The sequence below is a fragment of the Lissotriton helveticus genome, chromosome 12 (assembly GCF_964261635.1).
Source record: "Lissotriton helveticus chromosome 12, aLisHel1.1, whole genome shotgun sequence".
NCBI lineage: Eukaryota > Metazoa > Chordata > Amphibia > Caudata > Salamandridae > Lissotriton > Lissotriton helveticus.
In genome coordinates, this window is record NC_136073.1 from 645,728,434 (window position 1) to 645,748,436 (window position 20,003).

Below are 20,003 nucleotides of genomic sequence, written 5' to 3' on the forward strand. Positions count from 1 at the left end.
GACAGGCAAGGGCATTAAGGGGCGGTATTAAGTAACATGGTCATTTGCAGGGATGCAGAGGGGTCCCAGCGGATCCACTGAAGGTGGGCCACAGCTAAACATGAAACTGGGACTCTTGGATTCCGACACTCTTGCTGGTTTAAGCATCTAGGGTCACAGCTGGATAGCAGGTACTGTGCATCTGTGATGGGACGGCAGTTAAGCAAGCCTGGTGAGCTGCGTAAGTTGTCACTCTGCGAAAGGGTGAGGTGTCTCCAATAGTGGGCACAATACATATATTCTTTCAAACCAGATTTGACACCATTAATGTGTTCACCAGGATTTAGCAATCAAAGAGGTATGTGCAATTGTCTGGTCAACGGGGCGAAGTAAGTGCACTCCAGAACCGAGGGTAGGTGACATGTTGCTTCAGTTGAGCTCAAATGCGCTGCACGGATAGCTATATTAGTCGGGCTGGGTGGGGACGCTGTCAGCCAACATAGTGTGCTGCTGTCCCAATAATTGGGGAAACAAGGTGTCAAGCACAAAAGGCTACTATGTAAAAAGAACATTTGGGACGTCCAGTATTCAAGAAAATAAAAATTTAATGGAGCAGGTAATTTTGCACTGCTGGGGCTGCACAGGGTGGGCAGTGTGGACCCCCAAATTTGGGGATAATCTAGTATGGGGTTAAACAAGGGCTTAGTCAATCCTGAATCTTAGGCACTATGTTTCAGACAGTGCACACTGGATTAAATCAGACAGAATCACAAACCTGGAAATCCTAGGGGGTTTCACCACGGAGGAATCTGAGCAGGCGAAATTCCCATAAGGAATAAGGGATACATTGCAAGTGCATGAGGACACACTTGCTCAGTGTCACATAGTTCTAGTTATGAACATTCCTGTGCGCCATGATTTAGCAATCAAAAAGGACTGTGCAAATGTCAGGTCAACCGCAACAATATATGTGCACTCTGCTCCATGGGCAGGTTACGGGTTGCTTCAGTTAAGCATAAAACTTCTCGGCTTGATAGCCAAAGTAGACATGCGGGTTGTGGGAGCAGTCACCTAACAAGTGGGCTGCTATCCCATAGATTGAGGCCACAGGCGGTCAGGCACATACCGTGCCAGAAGGACGGCAACTACAGGTTGCAGAAGGTTGGAGACTACATTAGCCTGAAGGGTAATATAGCCGTGGTTAAGGTTAGACCTCCCTTTCCCACCGAACAGATGTAATTTTTTGTAACAAATAAGGGATTCATGGCAAGTACAAGAGGACACACTTTCTTATTGTCACTTACTCCTAGTTCATCAGATAGTAGCATGTCAGGTGCTTTTCAGGGGGGACAAACAAGAGCATAATGGAGTTGCATGAGGTAGAAGGTAATGTGCAGTGAGGCAGTGTGGTCCCAGCTGCCCGCAAAAGGGGTCGGAGGCAGTACTTGCAACTGGGAATATTAGATTCTAACAGTATCATTGTTAATATACGCACAACTCCCTGGCCATGCGGGTTTTGTATGTCCCACCCTAAATCTTATGGTGAACAAAAGGTAAGCCGAATGCTGCTTTGATTTAAGGGAGAAAATTGCAAAAAACACAGTTGATGGACAGAATGTAGAACAATGTCATACATTCACCCCAGTACAAGGATCTGGGCCTAAATCCATCGTTTTTTTGCACTCCACACCACCCTGGGTTAGACACTGGCTATATGCAAATCAGCTCTGACCCTGTGCCTCATGGGAACAGTCCAGTCCGAACTACCAAGCCATGTCTTCCCCAGAACGGAATCAAGCATCCAAGGACCGGTTTCTGGCTATCAGCCTTCATCAGCCTGGATAGCTTGACTCCAGTGGTGTGGAGAGCCTGGGACTCACGTCTGAGCATACCCAGCCCACTCGGGGTGAAAATTGCAAAAAACACAGCTGATGGACAGAATGTAGAACAATGTCATACATTCACCCCAGTACAAGGATCTGGGCCTAAATCCATCGTTTTTTTGCACTCCACACCACCCTGGGTTAGACACTGGCTATATGCAAATCAGCTCTGACCCTGTGCCTCATGGGAACAGTCCAGTCCGAACTACCAAGCCACTGGAGTCAAGCTATCCAGGCTGATGAAGGCTGATAGCCAGAAACCGGTCCTTGGATGCTTGATTCCGGTCTGGGAAAGACATGGCTTGGTAGTTCGGACTGGACTGTTCCCATGAGGCACAGGGTCAGAGCTGATTTGCATATAGCCAGTGTCTAACCCAGGGTGGTGTGGAGTGCAAAAAAACGATGGATTTAGGCCCAGATCCTTGTACTGGGGTGAATGTATGACATTGTTCTACATTCTGTCCATCAACTGTGTTTTTTGCAATTTCACCCCGAGTGGGCTGGGGATGCTCAGACGTGAGTCCCAGGCTCTCCACACCACTGGAGTCAAGCTATCCAGGCTGATGAAGGCTGATAGCCAGAAACCGGTCCTTGGATGCTTGATTCCGGTCTGGGAAAGACATGGCTTGGTAGTTCGGACTGGACTGTTCCCATGAGGCACAGGGTCAGAGCTGATTTGCATATAGCCAGTGTCTAACCCAGGGTGGTGTGGAGTGCAAAAAAACGATGGATTTAGGCCCAGATCCTTGTACTGGGGTGAATGTATGACATTGTTCTACATTCTGTCCATCAACTGTGTTTTTTGCAATTTCACCCCGAGTGGGCTGAGGATGCTCAGACGTGAGTCCCAGGCTCTCCACACCACTGGAGTCAAGCTATCCAGGCTGATGAAGGCTGATAGCCAGAAACCTGTCCTTGGATGCTTGATTCCGGTCTGGGAAAGACATGGCTTGGTAGTTCGGACTGGACTGTTCCCATGAGGCACAGGGTCAGAGCTGATTTGCATATAGCCAGTGTCTAACCCAGGGTGGTGTTGAGTGCAAAAAAACAATGGATTTAGGCCCAGATCCTTGTACTGGGGTGAATGTATGACATTGTTCTACATTCTGTCCATCAACTGTGTTTTTTGCAATTTTGATTTAAGGGAGGGCAATCATTCCAGGGATAACAAAGTGAACTAGGTCTATAGCTGGTTTGAGCTCCAAGGGACAACTGATCGAACGTTAGTTAAGCAAGTCTGGTAGACAGAGGAAGTTGGCACTCTACCCAGGGTGCTGTGGCTGCACTAAAGTGCGCAATACGAGCATTCTTGGTCGCCATGATTGAGCAATCGAAAATGCCTGTGCAAATGTCCGGTCAACTGCAACAAAGTATGTGAATGCTGCTCCATGAGCAGGTTACGGGGTGCTTCAGTTATGCATAAAATTCCCCGCCCTCATAGCCATTGTAGACAGGCTGGTTGTGGAAGCGGTCACCTAAACAAGGGTGCTACTGTTCCATAAATTAGGGAAACAGGTGTTAGGCACACAAGTGCTAGAGGTTTAGCAACCACAGGTTGGAACCTACATTAGCTTGAAGGGTAACATAGCTATGGCTAAGAGTAGAACTCCCTCCTGGGTGGCCATCACATTCCTACAGGTTATGTGATGCAGTCCACTATTCCCGGAGAAGGATGAACAGCGCCATGCGCAAGTTCGCAGAGCCATGGGGCTTTGCTTCATCAGGCATGGGCTAATCCAGACGATCACCAAAGGTGATTGTGGAAAGTTGGGGGTGCACTTCTCACAGATGGGAATGGAGCTGTTCCTGCTCGAAACGAAGGAGGCCCGGGAAATAGCAGGTTGCAGTGAGAAATCAGCTGTATTGGGGGGCTACTTAGGCGACTTGGGCTGCCTCCAGAACTGTGGCGGAGTTACAGAGCGATCTGGAAGCAGATGGGTACAGAAGGGTACCTCTGCAGGAGCACAATAGGGGTGTCAGAGCCAAATCCCTGGGGCCTCATGGGATGTTCCTGGAAGAATTACGTTGGTGCCCTGTTAGTCATTCAGGCGGTTGTGGGCCTGAACAACTGGGGGCTTGCCTTGCTACGCTCTGCCCTGAAAGGGCGTGAGTAATAAGGGACCAATGTGTCACGTGATCCGGAAAGAGGATCACCCCATAAGGTGTAGCACTAATTGGGTTCTCCACATTGCTTGGCTCATCATGTGGGCACGGCAGCATAGGTTGTTTACAGCTGCCTGCCCTTGGATCGCCCTTAAGATAACCTACCATTTAGCATACTTTTGTATGGATTAAACCTGCAGCAATATTTCCCCAAACGAATGTTGTGTTGTGTATTTATTTATGTCATCATGCATGCGCTGACAGTGGGGGGGGGGGGTGTTGCCTATAACGGCCCTGTGGGCACAGGGCCTGACTGCTACCCACCTCAGGTCCCGAACCATGAATGTGCTTGGCCTCCAGATCAGCCATTACAGGTATGGGGTGACCCAGTTAAGTCTGTGGACCTGGGTAACGTTCAGTAAAGAAAAACAGTGGTCCAAAAACCTATTTTTTGCACGGTTAAAAGTATACCAAATACATTTTCTAGTTCTGGAGCAAAAAATGAGTAGAGCTGATGCTCCTTTGGGGTAACCTTATCCCAGTAATATAGTATTTGCAATGTTAACCACTTCTATACATACAGTGAATGTAATATTGGCGAAAAACAAGGAAAAAAGATGGATGTGCAGAGCCTTAGCTTTGGTTAACAGTTAGTCATCATATTTATATTCATTCCAAATTTCTGACATCTCATCATGAGAATCAACGGTTACTCCGAGGGGAACGTGCAGAGAAAACGGTGCTCAGAAGTATGAGTGAGTGGGGGACTAATCCCAACGTGAAGTCTTAGAAGAGAAAGTGAGTAGATAGATTCAAGGAAGGATTGATCGATCGTATCAATCTGGGTGTCCTGGCCAAGTTGTATATTTTACATTGTTTATTTACATTCGTTGGTATCGTTGGTACAATCACAGATTGTAGTCATCTGAGGCACGTGAACATTAGGGGCGTAGTAGGTCCAGGTACAGGGGAAGTGTTTGTCGACGTTTCGACTCGACTTGTGGCATGTTACCCTCACGGCGTTTGCGGTAAGGTAAGGAGCCGTTGCTCTCACGGCTTGCAGGTTGGTCAAGTCTATGTCCCCCAGCAACTCTTCAGTTTCATTGTAAGACAACTCTGTTCATCAGTTTTCCATATGCTCATTCAATTCCTCATCAATCTTTAAGCCTAAAGGGTGTTTTATCTTCAGTGAAATCATATATTTTTACTCTAAATGAAACAGTTTCCCTGTTCTGCTGCCGCCTCTGTTTAATTCAACAGTATCGTTTACATAGTATAAGTTCTCCATTACTTTCATATTTTTGAAAGAAATGTCTTGCCACAGGAAATGTGAAAGCCTTGTTGCTTATGGCTCCTTTGTGTTTCAAGTTCTCATCTTTTGGAGTTATCGTGCTTCCAACATATTTCAGTTTACAATGACTTACATTTTTTGCCCTGCCTATGCAAACCCAGCATGTGTTGGCTATCTCCCATCTCCAGGCGATTATGCTAGCGTAGCCACTTAGTAGCACTCCACATACTGAGATCCGATTGTTATCTATCACTTGCCATACTTCTTGCTAAATTCTTCGGGACTATGTGGATGCTGTGCGAGAAGCTGTTACCTCCTGCTTAATCTCTTGTGATTTTTACCTCACAATGATTCGATCAGCATTTTGCGATTTTTGTGTGGCACTTTGTATTCTTTTTTTCGTCTGCACTGTTGGTGTAAAACTATGCACCTCTTGCAGAAAAAAACCTTCAACATTGGTCAACCATTCTGTGTCTTTGTTGCTCTTTAAATGGATATGCCCTGTATCATTAGTCAAATAACACAATCTTTTATGAGTTATTTGAGGTCTGTTTCCAAAAATGCTTTAAAACACATTTCCTGTCATCAAACTGTTTCACTGTCTATTCACCCTATCAAAAATTTGGTTTGCATTTAAACTGTAATCTATAACCAGACATATTGTTTTGCATATATCCTCTGACAATAGTTAGGGTAAATCATACTTCCCTTTATTTGACATACTGCTTTCTTGCATTTTCACCACCGTCTCAGGGTGTCCTTTTAATTTAAATCATCTTACCATATGTCTCCTTAAAAAGTACTACTTTGCACTGCATTTCCTCTCAGCATGAAATTAAGTTCTTGTTTAAATAGAGCAATGTGCTTCGGCACACTGTTAATATGGAGCAGTATGGCAGCAATTGAGAGACAAATGGATTGGAAGTGTCAGCTTGGGATGCCGTTCTTTTAAAAGAAATTTTGTACGCAAGTCACGGTGAGTGGAGGGAAGAGTGTGGAGATAGTAGGGCTGATTAGTATAATGGAGGGTAACAACTTGAGAAAAGGTTACGTTATGAAGGGTTTTAGGTTAGTTGTTTCAACCTAAGTTTAGGAGGGGGTGAACAGAGTGGGTAAAGCAGAAATGGGGTTGTAGAGTTGGGGTTAATGCACATATAAAATAGTAATGTCTATTAATAACTGCTATAAGGTTGTAAACTTGAAGAAAGCATGGATTACAATGTAGGTTTGAAATGCAACTTTTTAATGAAGTTAGTAAAAATACAGGACACTGTTGGTGGTGTTTGAATACTCTCTTTGCTTTGTAAATACCCCTGACGAAGGGAATGTTTATTCCCGAAATGCATTGGGTGATGCCAATAAAATCGTGATTTGTGGAAACGCACGCTCCATTTGTGTTTGAGTCATCAGTCACAGCATGAGAGACCCATGAGTAAAATAAATTGATTAAGCAAACGTGAAAAGAGGATTAAAATGGTAAAAATAAGGAGTACACAGAGAAGCATGGGAACATTTGATTTATTGGATTCATACAGTCCAGGTTTTTGGCTGTACAGCTGGAATGGTTCTAGGAAATGGTTCATTTGTGTTTTGTAAATATGATTCCACCCCTCAGAAGTGAACTTTGGTAGGTCCCTGGTGTTTCCTGTACCAGCCTTCTAGTCCCGGGCAGCCAAAAAGGTGTGCCGACCAGAGACACAATTCTGTCTTCCTGCTGTTGAGCCAAGCTCAAGCAGGGGTAGGCAGAAAATAGGCATCCTGTCACAGGGAGGTATGACCACTTCGCAGACAGGATTTAGTGTATTAGGCCTGGGTGGGTGCGCTTGCCAGTGACCGAAAGTTTGCATGATGGACACATTTGGTGTCCCTGTGCATAGTCCAGTTCAAACCAGTTCTGGGAGTCGTTGGCTCCTGCTCTGGGGCGAAACTAGACAAAGGACATTGGAGTAACCTCCCAACTGTCCCGACCCTCCCCTGGGAGGGTCACCTGAATCTGTCCAACCCTGCCCCGTGGGTACAAAAGGGCTTACCTGGGTGTAGGACCCTAGATTCGACATGGACAAGATTCTGATAACAAACCACTGAACTTCGACCATCTGGACATTCTGGACTTCGCTGGACTTTGTTTGGGCCCGACTTTGTCTCCCTCTAAGTCTGAAGCATCATCTGTGCCCGTGCACCATACAGGTTCCGTGCAGGACCTGTGGAGCATCAAGGACAACCGAAGACATTTCCCTTGGTGTGAGAGAGTCACTCCCCTGCAGTCGCTGGCACCGTAATGCAACTGACTGGTCTGCTGATCCTGAGCTCCTGCAGAGTCCGAAGGCTCCAGCATCACACGAGGTGGGTTCAAATTTCCCTGGAGGTCCAAGCTGCCCTCCCTTCTCTGGGTGCCAACTAAATCCTGTATTTTTCTTCTTCATATATGATTTTATTATTATCAATGTGTTGCTCTCTGTAAATTTGTAAAGCGCTCTGATACTTGCAAAACTCAAGTTCACGCCTTAAAAAACTATCAAAATAAATAAATAAATACAGTCTTCCAAGAAGGAAGTGTTTAACATCTCTACTTTTAAACATGAATTGTACTACATATAGAACTGACATATTTGGTTAATCTAGGCGATGTAATGGTCTGTAATGCAATGTAACTTTTGTCCAATAGGATGTGCTTATAAGAAAGTCCCTAACTCATTTGGAATGTATACATTCTGAATTATAGTACATACATTTTGACAATTTTTGGCTGCAGCTATGTAGATTTTATGGATTTTATATATTTTTTAATAATGTAAGTAATTATATTTTATTGTATGTTCTTTTATGGTTTAAGTGTTTTATAAACCGAATAAAGATGACTGACGACTTGAAGATATTATTTCATTTGCTAACTATAACGTCAATTTAACTTTCTTCAGTAAATATATGTGTTAAAAATAAATATGCTAACGCTTACATTTAAATATATATATGTAAATATATAAGATATATACACACACACACACAGATATATAATATTAAGAATACATGTTATGAAATTTACCTGAAGTAATGATGGAAAACCCTCCATAGTGGAGTGGTGTGGCTCACTGGTTAGAGGCTGCAGACCCGGGAGCAGAAGTCGGCTTGGGACCAGGGTTCAATTACCAACGCGGCAGGGTCGTGGACCAGGGTCAGCAGACTCGACAATTCTCGCCTCGGTGCCTACTCTAACCTGGGGTCCCACTTGGCAACTCTGGGCATTAGCTTGCCTAATCTCCACAATGACCCCATCAACGCTGGGGATGCCTGGCTCCACCTTGGGGATTCCCAGTAGGGACCATCCCACAGGGAAAGCCAGGACGGGTTCCCCAGCGGTATACAGCGCCGGGACGCCCCTTTGCTGGGGCAGCTGTGCGCTTTACAAGTATACGACATTTAACATTTAACATTTAAAAATGATGGATTCTGCAAAAATTATTTGAAAGGAACAATATTTTACAAGTTAGTGTTATAGTTTAATTATTGCATAAGTGGCTTCAGTCCATAGAGGTGGCACAGTACTTTGAGATAGAACAGTGCTTATAAATAAAGAAAGTTCAGTAATTTGAGCATCATTGGTACTTAGAAATAGCTTGGTTCAGTTTAGAGATGCGTATAGCTTACCTTGCTCAGTTCTAAGGGCCTCATTATGATAGCAGTCGGACTGCAACCGACAGGCCATCAGTGGTGGTCCGACGGCTGACAACTCTTCGGTCCGACCGCTGCATTTCAATGCTGGCGGTCGGACCTCAGCGGCCGGAGTACAGACAGCCGCCATCGTCAGGGTCTTAGATCCCGACAGGACAGCTGTCGGAGTCGTGGCCATGAATTATGGCTGTGCCGAGCCAGGCACCACCACCGGGACTTGGATATCCCTTTCCCGCAGCCTGTTCATTGCAGGAACACCACCATATAAAGACTGTCGGAAAAGAATAATGGGGTCCCCATCCGTCGTGGGCCACTGCAAAGTGGCCCTGGGAGCACATGTAGTTCCCCCACTCACCTCCATGCATTGTGTGCCATGCACGACATGGTGCATTACACATGGTCCATGGACGTGCAGGAGATGCTCCGTATCACAGCAGCTTGTGCTGTGGCCCTTTTCCTTGGTTGCAGCAGAAGCAGCTGTTACAGAGAACTTTTTGGCCGTCAGCATGGTGGTCACATCGAAATGCGGATGTCAGTGCGCTGCCTACTTGTCGGCCGGTCTCCTGACTGCTGCAATAGTGGGCGGTGGTCTGACCGACCGGTATCGAAACAGGACCTTAGTTTGTTAGTGTTTCATCAGTGACTGGAACTTTTTTCTACGTTTTTAGAGTGGTCATAATGCTTGGTTCCTGGAGAAGCCTTGGTTCTTTATTATGAGACAACCCATACTAGATCCTCAGTTGCAAATTCTTTGTAATTGCTTCATTAGTTACCACATCTAATAAATAACGATACCCTGGGGTTTGAAATTTATCGGATGAAATACAGGTTTAGTCCCTTAAATCGGGCATAGCATGTGCCTACTGCACCAAAATCGTCATGTTCCATTACTTACTGTGCCTTTTTCATTCAGCAAATGTAGCCATGTTTGACCTGCCACAACTTATTGGATGAAAATTCCGGCTGATGCCTGTTTTTCTGATATACTCTTAATTACAACACCCTAGCAAATAGTGTTTACACGAGAGTTGAAATTTTACAAGGCACATCATTATTACATCCATCATTGATAACGTGTGTGTTGTTATTTATTTTGTTGTGGGTTCAGTAATTATTGCTGATTACATTTTTATTGAGCCTTGAGGATGTTTTATGTACATATTACTAAGTAAAGGAATGCTTGTCTATATTTTCTTGTTGATTTTTATTTGTAACTTTCTCCCCATAGGTCCTATAGCTGGCCATGTTGGAGACGGAAATTTCCACTGTATCATGGTGCTGAACCCTGATGACCCAGATGAAGTTCAAAGGGTGAAATTATTCACAGACCGTCTAGCCAGGTAAGAACAGCTTAACAATGCGAAAAGAGTCTAGGGAGACATCAACGGGCGATTATGAAGGACTATTGCACTTTGGACTCTGGTTTACACTGACATGGAACTAGATAGAGATGTATGGAGGGGAGGGCGGGAATTGGGAGACCGAGAAACTTGTGATGAAAATGACATGATTGTATTGTTGAATTATCTTAAAATGAAAATAAAAATGTTTTTTTTTAAAAAAGAAAAAAAAAAACAATGCGAAAAGAGTTTTGCCTGTAAAAGCAGAGGATTGAGTAATGATCTTCAGTAAGAATACAGGGGCTGGTCTCAGTTCCAAACGGCTCCTGCAGCAGCAGAGTGGAGATTTAGGGCCAGGTTTGGAGTTTGGCAGACGGGCTATTTCAAAACATCTTATTACAAATGCCATAGCCTAAAATGATCTTGTAATACAGTGGACGGACTTCTGCCAAGTTTGTGACGGAGTACCCCATCCGCCAAACTCTAAATAAGGCACATAGGGCCAGATGTACCAAGAAGTCAGTTTGCGATTTTCTAATTGCAAATTTTTGCGATTCGAAATGAGAGAATCTCAAACAGCTATGTACAACAATGTGGCAGACACTGTTTGCAATTCCCAATGGGTCACAAATGGATCTGCCTCATCAAAATTTATGAGGCAGGTCGCAATTTGCGACCCATTGGGAATGGCTATAATCACACGGATGCTGGAATGCTGAAGGCGGCAGAAGACCATGTATGTGACTGCTTTTTAAATAAAGCAGTATTTTTTTTTGTAATGCAGCCCATTTTCCTTAAAGGTGAACGGGCTGCATTACAAAAATAAAAATGAAAAGTTTTCTTTCCAGTTTTTTAAGAGTAGGCAGTGGTCCGTGGGACCCCTTCTCGTTTGCGAATGGGTTACCGCCTCATCTACGGAGTTGGTAAATTATGAATGTTTTGCAACTGTATTCCGGTTTCAAAACATTAAAGTGCTATTTGGTATTAGGGAGGGACGCCCTAAACACACCCCTTCTTAATACCGAACCGCAAAAGCAAAATGCGATTCAATAACAAGTTACTGAGTTGCATTCTGCCTTTGTACATGACAAAATGCATTTTACCGGTTGCATACAGTCCAAGTAGGCCGTTTGCAACCAGTAAAATGCTTCGCACATTTGGCCCATTGTGTGTAAGCTTCCTATTCCAAGTATTATTTGGACAAAATTAAATGTTCTATTCCACTCCAATTGTCCATACTACATGGCTCTCTTTTTAGGTTTTGCCTGCACAGCGATTGCACGGTGCTTTTCAAATTTCCTGTATTTAATATATCTTAATTGGGGGGATCTTATCAGTTGCCGTAGCCGAATTACTGTGTTCATTCGCTTTTGTGTGGAACTTGATTTTTTTGTTAACTTCCCCTGGCTGCACACATTTACGATACAAAAGGGGGTGGTGATGGACGGAGCATCTGAATCAATCAAACACTCACACCCAGTCAAAAGATCTGGGTTTAATCATGAGTGAAAGGGAGGGTAGAGAGCTGGAAAAAAGGATGGATGGATGAGTGAAAAGTTGAATGGGTGGACGGATGAGTGTCTGGGTGGTTGGATGAGTAAGTCAAAGGATGGCCGGATGTGCGAAAAGGGTAAATGGATGGATGGGTGAATGGATGGATGGGTGGACGAGTGGATGGATGAACCAGTGAAAGGGAGGTTAGATGGACAAAAGGATGGATAGATGAGTGAAAGGGTGGATGGATGAATGAAAGGATGAATGAGTGATAGAATCAATGGATTGATTTATGAGTGGATGAGTAAATGGATGAGTGGGTGGATGGGTGAAGGGAGGATGGAAGGATGATCGGCTAAGTGAAAGGGGAATGGAGAGAGAAAGGGAGGATAGATAGATGGATGGATGAGTGAAAGCATGGAAAAATGATTGGCAGAATGGGTGGGCGAATGGCAGAATGGGTGGGCGAATGGGTGTCTGGATGAGTGAAAAGAAGAAAGTAAAGATGGATGAGTGAAAGAATGCATACATGAGTGAAAGGGAGGGTGGAGAGCTGGAAGAAAGGATGGATGGATGAGTGAAAAGTTGAATGGGTGGACAGATGAGTGACTGGGTGGATTGATGAGTAAGTGAAAGGGTGGCTGGATGGGTGAAAGGGTAAATGGTTGGATGAATGAGTGAGTGGGTGGATGGAAGAGTGGATGGATGAGTGAAATGATAGATTGGGTGAAAGGGTGGATGGATGATGTATGGATGAGTGAAAGGGTGGATAGAGGGATGGATGAGTGAATTGATGGATGGAAGGATAGATGATGGATAGGTTTGAAACTGGTTGAAAAGGTTTCGATATGGATGGGCACACAGATGGAAGGACAGAATGAATGGTGAAAAACTGAATGAGGAATGAAAGAATTAATTGATGACAGAATGTAAATTTGAAATGGTGGATATCAGGAATTTGAGGGAAGGATGCATGGCTAGACCCTTGGACAAGAGAGCTCTTCTGGGGATGGTTGTGATGACTTATTTTGCTTTCTTGGTGCCATAAGAGCTTTAGTTCAAAGTGGGAGACATTTACATTTTCTGGCTACTCCCTTGCCTATGTGTTACTATTCTGTTTCTGCTGTGTGCTTATGTGTGGAATCTATACATCATGCATATGACATTTTGAGTGTCACACAACTGCTACTTGAATTTTACACTAATAATTGTAAATCTTTGCATGTTTTGTTTTAGGTGTAAGGTTAAGGGAGAGCTTCATAGTGCCATGAGATGTGCTTGAGATGTATATCATGTTTGTAGCATAAGGCAAGGCGTCAAAAATAAAGGATGTAATAGTGTATCTACAGTGCCTTCTTTAAGAAAGCTGCAGGTAAAAGCACATTTGTGACTTCTGTCTGCTAGTGCAACTCTCTGCGAAGCCCCCATAAGCAAAGTCAGAGTCCATATTTTTAAGTTCCACTTGCTGAAACACCCATAATGCGTTTCCTGTAGTGGGTTCATCACAGCAATCCTCTGTTTAGTTCGCCAATGCGTGCCGCTTTACATCTCACAATGGCACTGAGATATGAGATGCTAGTAACAAAGTCTATCTGAGCAGATATTCCTGACAACTTCTCCCACTAAACATCCCTGCTAAGGGCCACAAGTTGTAAACAAAATATCAGACTGGACCACCCAGTGCAGTAACCACATAAATAGATTATCATATGAAAAACCACAAAAAACCTGCACAGTTGCTCAAGCATACCAAAAAACGTGAAGTGCACGATTGTCTCAACCTAATATAAACTTATTTTGACTTGTACTTAAGTGGTTGTCTATTTACTTACTTTTATACTATCACGCAACTTCCTCTGATGTGTCTATAAAACATACCTTTCGTCCTGAAGTTTTGTCCTGAATGTTGACCTTATGTCCTGAATTTTTGTCCTGAATTTGGACCCTTTGTCCTGAATTTTTACACTTACTGTCCTGAATTTGCACCCATGCCAGTTGGTCACCCTACAGGTCACTAAATCCGTCAGAGGTCACTCCTCGGATGTCCTGGCAAAATGTATGCTGTCTCACGTGGTGGTTGTAGCTCTGTGCATCAGTTTGCAACAGGCAGCAAATTGCACATCTCTTTAGGAGTGGGGAATAGTAGTTTCGATTACTTAAATAACTTTAATAGGGATGTCGCTAACAATGGTTCTTCAGCCACTTCAAGGTGCCTGTGACGGCCTAGAGGATGGAAGGGGGTTACAGTATTAAGGTCAAAATACCGATCTGCGACAAGATACCATCTATAATATCAACTACCTTTACATTGTCAACGTGAGTAGAGCTGGAGTCAATAAAAGTATATCTACCCTAGGCTATACATACTTACCCTGATGGTTAACTGGTCATTGATACTTTGGTTGCCATGTCGAGATTTCGGCCGTGCTGTGTCAATGACATTCTCCTAGAATGTCTATTTCTGACACTCTCAGCATTTCCCATACCAGGGTACTTGAAGCCTCACCCTGCATGTCTGGCCTGCTTTCACATTTCAGGCTTAGTACCCAATTGTTCACCAACATAAGGCATAGCTACCTACTCAATCGAGAGGCCACTTTAGACCACGCAAACGGTGTTGGAAGAGCTTCATAACTACCAACTCGGTTCAGAAGAGTCTGTGCAGCACATACTTTGGTGTGTTGGGGGTAATTTAATTCTTCTATATCTCAGTTAGCGTTTATGAAGGCATACAGACGAGCTCAGAATGGTGCTTACAGTACTCAAATATAGTTTTCATTTTGCTATAGTAAATGAATCAGAGTTGGGCCAAGACATTGGATTACTCAAGACACACTCGTTTTGTGTGATATAACTCAATTCAATACAGCTTTATTCGATTTTTTGTACAGAAAATCGTAAAAGCAAAAACTGTTAAAATATCAAGAGTATGTAGTTAAAATAATACCCAATACATTAAAAATGAATTACTAAAAAATATATTGATTAGTACCCACTGCGTTTTTCAAAATCTTTTTGACATCTCATGCATTTTCATAAAATCATGCCAATTAGTGTTGGAGACCAGTCATTTGGTTCAGGAAAGCTTACTGCACGGTGGAAAAATCCAAATCTAAAACGGGTTAAAACAAATCAGTCATACCCACTTAATGCAGAATTTAGGTACGGCTGTGTACCATATGTAGTGAGTATAAGTTGATTGTATTGTACCGATGATTTGACTGCCTCATTTGCAAATCGATTTGCCTCCATGAGTGTCATGCAGGATTTTTAAAGAAATTTTCTTTTTACCTTGTGCAAAATATCAGGATTGTTTAAATATTCTGGGTGACCCAGATCTTTCATTAAAATGTTCATATAGTTCAGCCAGGGGATCTCCAGAGCCCGGTCTAGCGTGAGGCTGTCTTTTAAAACATCTTGGTTAATGGACGTTGTAGTGGAGGTCCAAATCCTGTGCCACAACAGGACCGGTTGGATCTTAGTTGTATCTGAGATATAAGGCAAACCTAATTCTGAGTGGCATACATAAATAGAAGTGCTGTCTGGAACCGCCAGGAGGTATTTTAAAAAAGCATTTTCCACTTGTTGGTTAGGTTTGGTATCGCGGTAGCCCCATACACCCACCCCGCACATTGCTATGCTGGTGCACTTTGCCGTATAAATTTCCAGGACTTCGTCTGGAGGTTTTCTTCCCAGCTTCTTTGCAAAGTTAGCCTGGGCCTCTGTAGCTTTCATAAAGAGCAAACTCCTGTTTTTACAGCCTGATACCATGTCCCCTTGCTGTTAAATAAAATACCTAAATAAAGGAATGTTGTGGTAGGTTCAACCTTTCTATTGCCAATAAAAATCTCCCTGCACCTGGAGCTATTTTGGCCGCACTTCATTATAATAGTTTTGAAGATATTAGCGTGCAGGCCAAGCTTCTCCATGTACTCGGTGTATCTAGTAAGTACCCTTTGGAGTGCCAATGGAGTAAGGGCCATCCGTACTGCGTCGTCTGCATACAAGATGGCGGGTATAGGGCATCTATTTATTTGTGGCAGGTTCTGACACCTCTCTGCCAGTGCTTGTTGAAGACCATTGGTGTAAAGAGTGAATAAAAACGGTGCCAGGACGCATCCCTGCCTAACCCACCTCTCGACCTTGAACGGTGCAGTGCATTCTCCTTTAAGTCCATAAAGGATCCTTGCTTTGGCATTGCAGTACAGTTGTCTTAAAAATGAAATTAATGATGTCTCCACCCCATAGTAGTTAAAATCTCTCATAATTTATCGTGTACCACGCAGTCAAAAGCTGCCGATGGGTCTACAAAGACGAGATATAACCTTCCTTCTTTTGACCGCGTGTACTTCCCTCTCAGGATGTTAAGGTTCAGTCCCTGTTCAAGCGTTCCCAAGCCCTGGCGAAACCCAAATTGTAGGTCTGAGAGCACCTGGTTTTCTCCGCCATTTTTACCAGTGAATCCAGCAAGGATATTGGACGGTAGCATGCTGGATCCTGCCGGTCACCTTTTTTAAAAATGGGTTCCAGAATGGATTCTGACCACGACTCAATGAATTCAGTAGAACACCAGGCCGCTAAAACATGCGTTAAAAGTGGACCCCATAAAAGCACATTAGATTTAAAAAGGTCTACCGGGACACCGTCAGGCCGGGTGCCTTAACTCCCTTACTCTCAGTTATTGCATGTGTTACTTCGTCCAGGGAAAAAGAGAGATTAATGTGCTCACCGGCTGTGGCTGTAATTCCTCGTGTTATAGTTGTATTTTTAGATGTACTGTCCACTTTTCCAGATTTATATACTTTGGAGAAAAAATCCACCCACAGGTTTTCTCCAGTAGCAATTTCTACCGTGGCTGTATCCTCGGCTTTAAGGAATGGAGCATTGACCGCTCACCAGAAAGCTGCACTGTCCCTCTTTTGTGAAGCTTCGTGCAGCACCACCCATGTTTCATCTTTTAGTTCCTTTTTACTTGACTTCTGAGCCTGAGTGTATTCCTTTCTGCACTGCCTGATCTCATTGATACATCTATCTGGTTTGTGTAAGGCTTGTTTTTATCTTATATAAGCTTTAGTGCACCACAATTCGAACCATCCATGACTGCATGTCTGATCTTTCCTGTTCACAATCCACAGGGCCTCTTTTATTTTGTTTGCAATCTGGGAATAAGATTCTAAGATTTCAACATGGGTGCTTTTTTCATCCAGGCAGGTTAAAAAGGAGTTTAAACAATTTGCCACAATTTTCCGAGTAAACTCCAATGGATCAACCGTCCCCCATTGTAAGGAATAACCATTTTTTTTATTCACAGCTATGTTTTTAACCGAGAATACTGAATTACACTTAGGATTTTTTAGTTCATCGGTGCAGGTTAGATTTATACTAAGAAGGAAGTTGTCGCTTAGGGCGATTTTATGCGTTCCGAAGTTCATAAGTCTGGAGGCATATCTATTCGGAAATATTATATAGTCTATAATTGAGTTCATGCCTCTTCCGTTAAACGTCTGGGTGAAGGAGACAGAGGGGGAACAGAGATTGTTCGCGAAACCTAAGTCAAAGGAAAATATAATCTCATTTACCGATTCCCCATATGTTGAATGGGGAAAGTGAGAACAAGCGTCATTATTCTCTAGGTGCAATCCACAATTCTTCCCTCCACTCAATGGACACAGACACATATTAAAATCGCCCCCCATACAACCATCAGTTCCCTTGCATTCCCGCTCTGTAGCTTGTTCAAATCTCTAGCCAATCTTTTTAAAACGTTCACAATTTGGTCTCTTTCAGCATTATTATAAAAATTTACCAATGCATAACAGCAGTGTTTGTCCACGTACATGGTTACAATTTGATAAAAAATATCAGTGGGTATCAGGGTAATCTTGTCAATATTCAAGCGATTAGAGATGTAAATGCATAAACCCCCCTTAGATCTCCCATGTATAGCAGGGACAGCCGGAGTATGGAACATCATATAACCATTAACCGCTTCAGCGCTACCGCGAATTCCCGCCGTGCGCTGAAATTTCAAAAATGGCTTGTTTGTGACAAAGCCAGCTCGTCATGCGCGCAACGCAGGTAACGCCCATGACGAGCTGGCTTTGTCACCCGCGCTGAAGGGGTTAATATGTGTTTCATCTACCGTCCAAGTTTCTTGTAAACATAGTATGTTAAAATCATCAATAAACTCTAGCCATATTGAATTTGTGAGCTTTGAGCGGAGACCGGCTACATTCCAAAATAATACAGATATATTCCCCGTATTGCCTTGATCAAACACTGACCCTCCAGGCTGGACACATTCCACGTGAGATGTATCGTGCATGTCTGACTCACAGGATGAGCTATCCACAGAGATACCTAGTTGAATATCTTTAGAGGTGTCCCCCATACTCGGATAATCCTCCCCCGTTACTCCCTTCCCCCCACTTCCCAAGGTTATTGGTTCCGTAGGCGACATTTGCATAAATTGTTAAGGTTTCATTAACTGGTTTCATCGATGCTTTTAATTTGCTACCAGAAATATATAGGGAAGTATAGGTGTCAGTGTTCTCTTTCAACCTGTTACTACATGTCCTATTTTTGAGTCAATCTATCTCCTCTAGCCTACATAGGGGATCAAATCTGTTTCTTACCACCACATTGTGAATATTATGTTCATTTCCTGATCCGCCTCCCCTAATCATTCTGGAGCTACTATGATGGGATGGCTGATAGAAATAGCCCATGGGTAACACATTAATACTTTATGGTGTGATGGTGTTATTTCCTGCTTTCCAGAGAATGTTTTCTACTAATCTGGGTGTTTTAAAAGACAGGACAATACAGTCCCCCGGTAATTTTTACCGCCTTTCCCAAGCCAGCATACTCTTCTTACCATATTAAGGTCTGAGAAAAATAGCTCAGTTAACCCTATCTTGGCCCCCACCAGTGCAATGCTTCATTTCTTAGAGAATTCCTTCCATGTTTCATTTTCCTGCGCCATTAGACTAGGGGCATTAGCAAGGATGACGGTATAAGGTGTAGCTGCTGGTGGTAACTCTAGACAGTCTGGGATTTTTGGAGTTCTCAATACAACTGGATATAGGGGGTGGTCATTAGTAAATAGTTGGGCCGGGCTCGCGTTTCTGAAGTTGGGTGCCTGTCTCATATTTCCTATTTTGTCCTGGGACTATCAGACCAGACAGAACCTGGTAGTTCTTTCAATGCCTGTAAAGTTTTTCCAGCATAACTGACCTTGCCTTGTGTCCCTTCCCTATTGCTGGTTCCCTCAGATGACTTGGCTTGTGTAATTGCAATACCTGCTGTCTTTGTTATTTCCCTTCAGCCATTACTATTCTGGGAATTGCTGTCAATATTCGTTTTAATACCGGTTATTAGGCAGTTATTTAATCTATGTTCAATCGTGGAGACCCTATCAACTATTTTTACTAATGTGTCAGTTCAGTTCAAAATGTAAGTTTATTTGGACCATAGTCCTTAAACAAATAAAAACATCATAAAAACAATAATTTTTCCATAAAAGTTTTAAAACAATGTATAGCTTATATCTCGTTAAAATAGATCACGCGCGACATGGACTACTCACATTTCAAATTTTGTTTAACTTTTCGCATAAATCTCCCCAAGGCACAAGCAATATCTAAACTCATCATTTCTGTTAGGAGAGCACTTGCAGAAAGTCTATTGTGTATACTGTATTTTTTTTAAATGGGGTGTAAAATCTCTTTCCGTGGTACTAATGTGTCGCTGAGAAATAGATCTAGATCTTTTACCAAAGTTGTTAGGTTTTCTCCGTCAATGGGAACGACAGCAGATTGTTTTGATATATAACTCATCAGACACAGCCTGATCCTTCAGTTCACTAACAGGAAGGAAAGCAGTGTAACTGACTATTGCCTAATCAGTGTCGAAGCCAGGGATATCTTGCTGACTTCACTGAGGTTAGGAGATCTGATGCGCCCATGCCTAATCATTCACGTTTGGTCTTTTGTATTATTTCTCTACACACAGTTTTTCTAAGGTTCAGGACGCTTGACGGGTTTGCAATAACTGCCAACCTGTTAATAAATCCTTTATTCTCCCACAGATTATGGCAGAAATGTTAAGCATTTTGAGAATCTTACAACCAGCCCCTGATGGAAGAACTTACAACAAAGTCACAGCGACTAAAAGACCACAATTTTCTTTCACTGAACCCTTTTATTCGTTGAACTAAAAATGTAGCACCATGAAAGCTAAATT

The 20,003-nt window shown here is 43.1% G+C and overlaps 1 protein-coding gene across 1 annotated transcript in view; it reads left to right on the plus strand.

Annotated features, from left to right (window-relative positions):
* LDHD (lactate dehydrogenase D) overlaps positions 1-20,003 on the plus strand; it is a 480,635-nt gene that overhangs the window by 386,949 nt on the left and 73,683 nt on the right. The window contains exon 10 of the mRNA XM_078670717.1: positions 10,154-10,265. Coding sequence (XP_078526843.1) covers positions 10,154-10,265 — 112 coding nt within the window. The remainder of the gene's footprint in view (positions 1-10,153; positions 10,266-20,003) is intronic.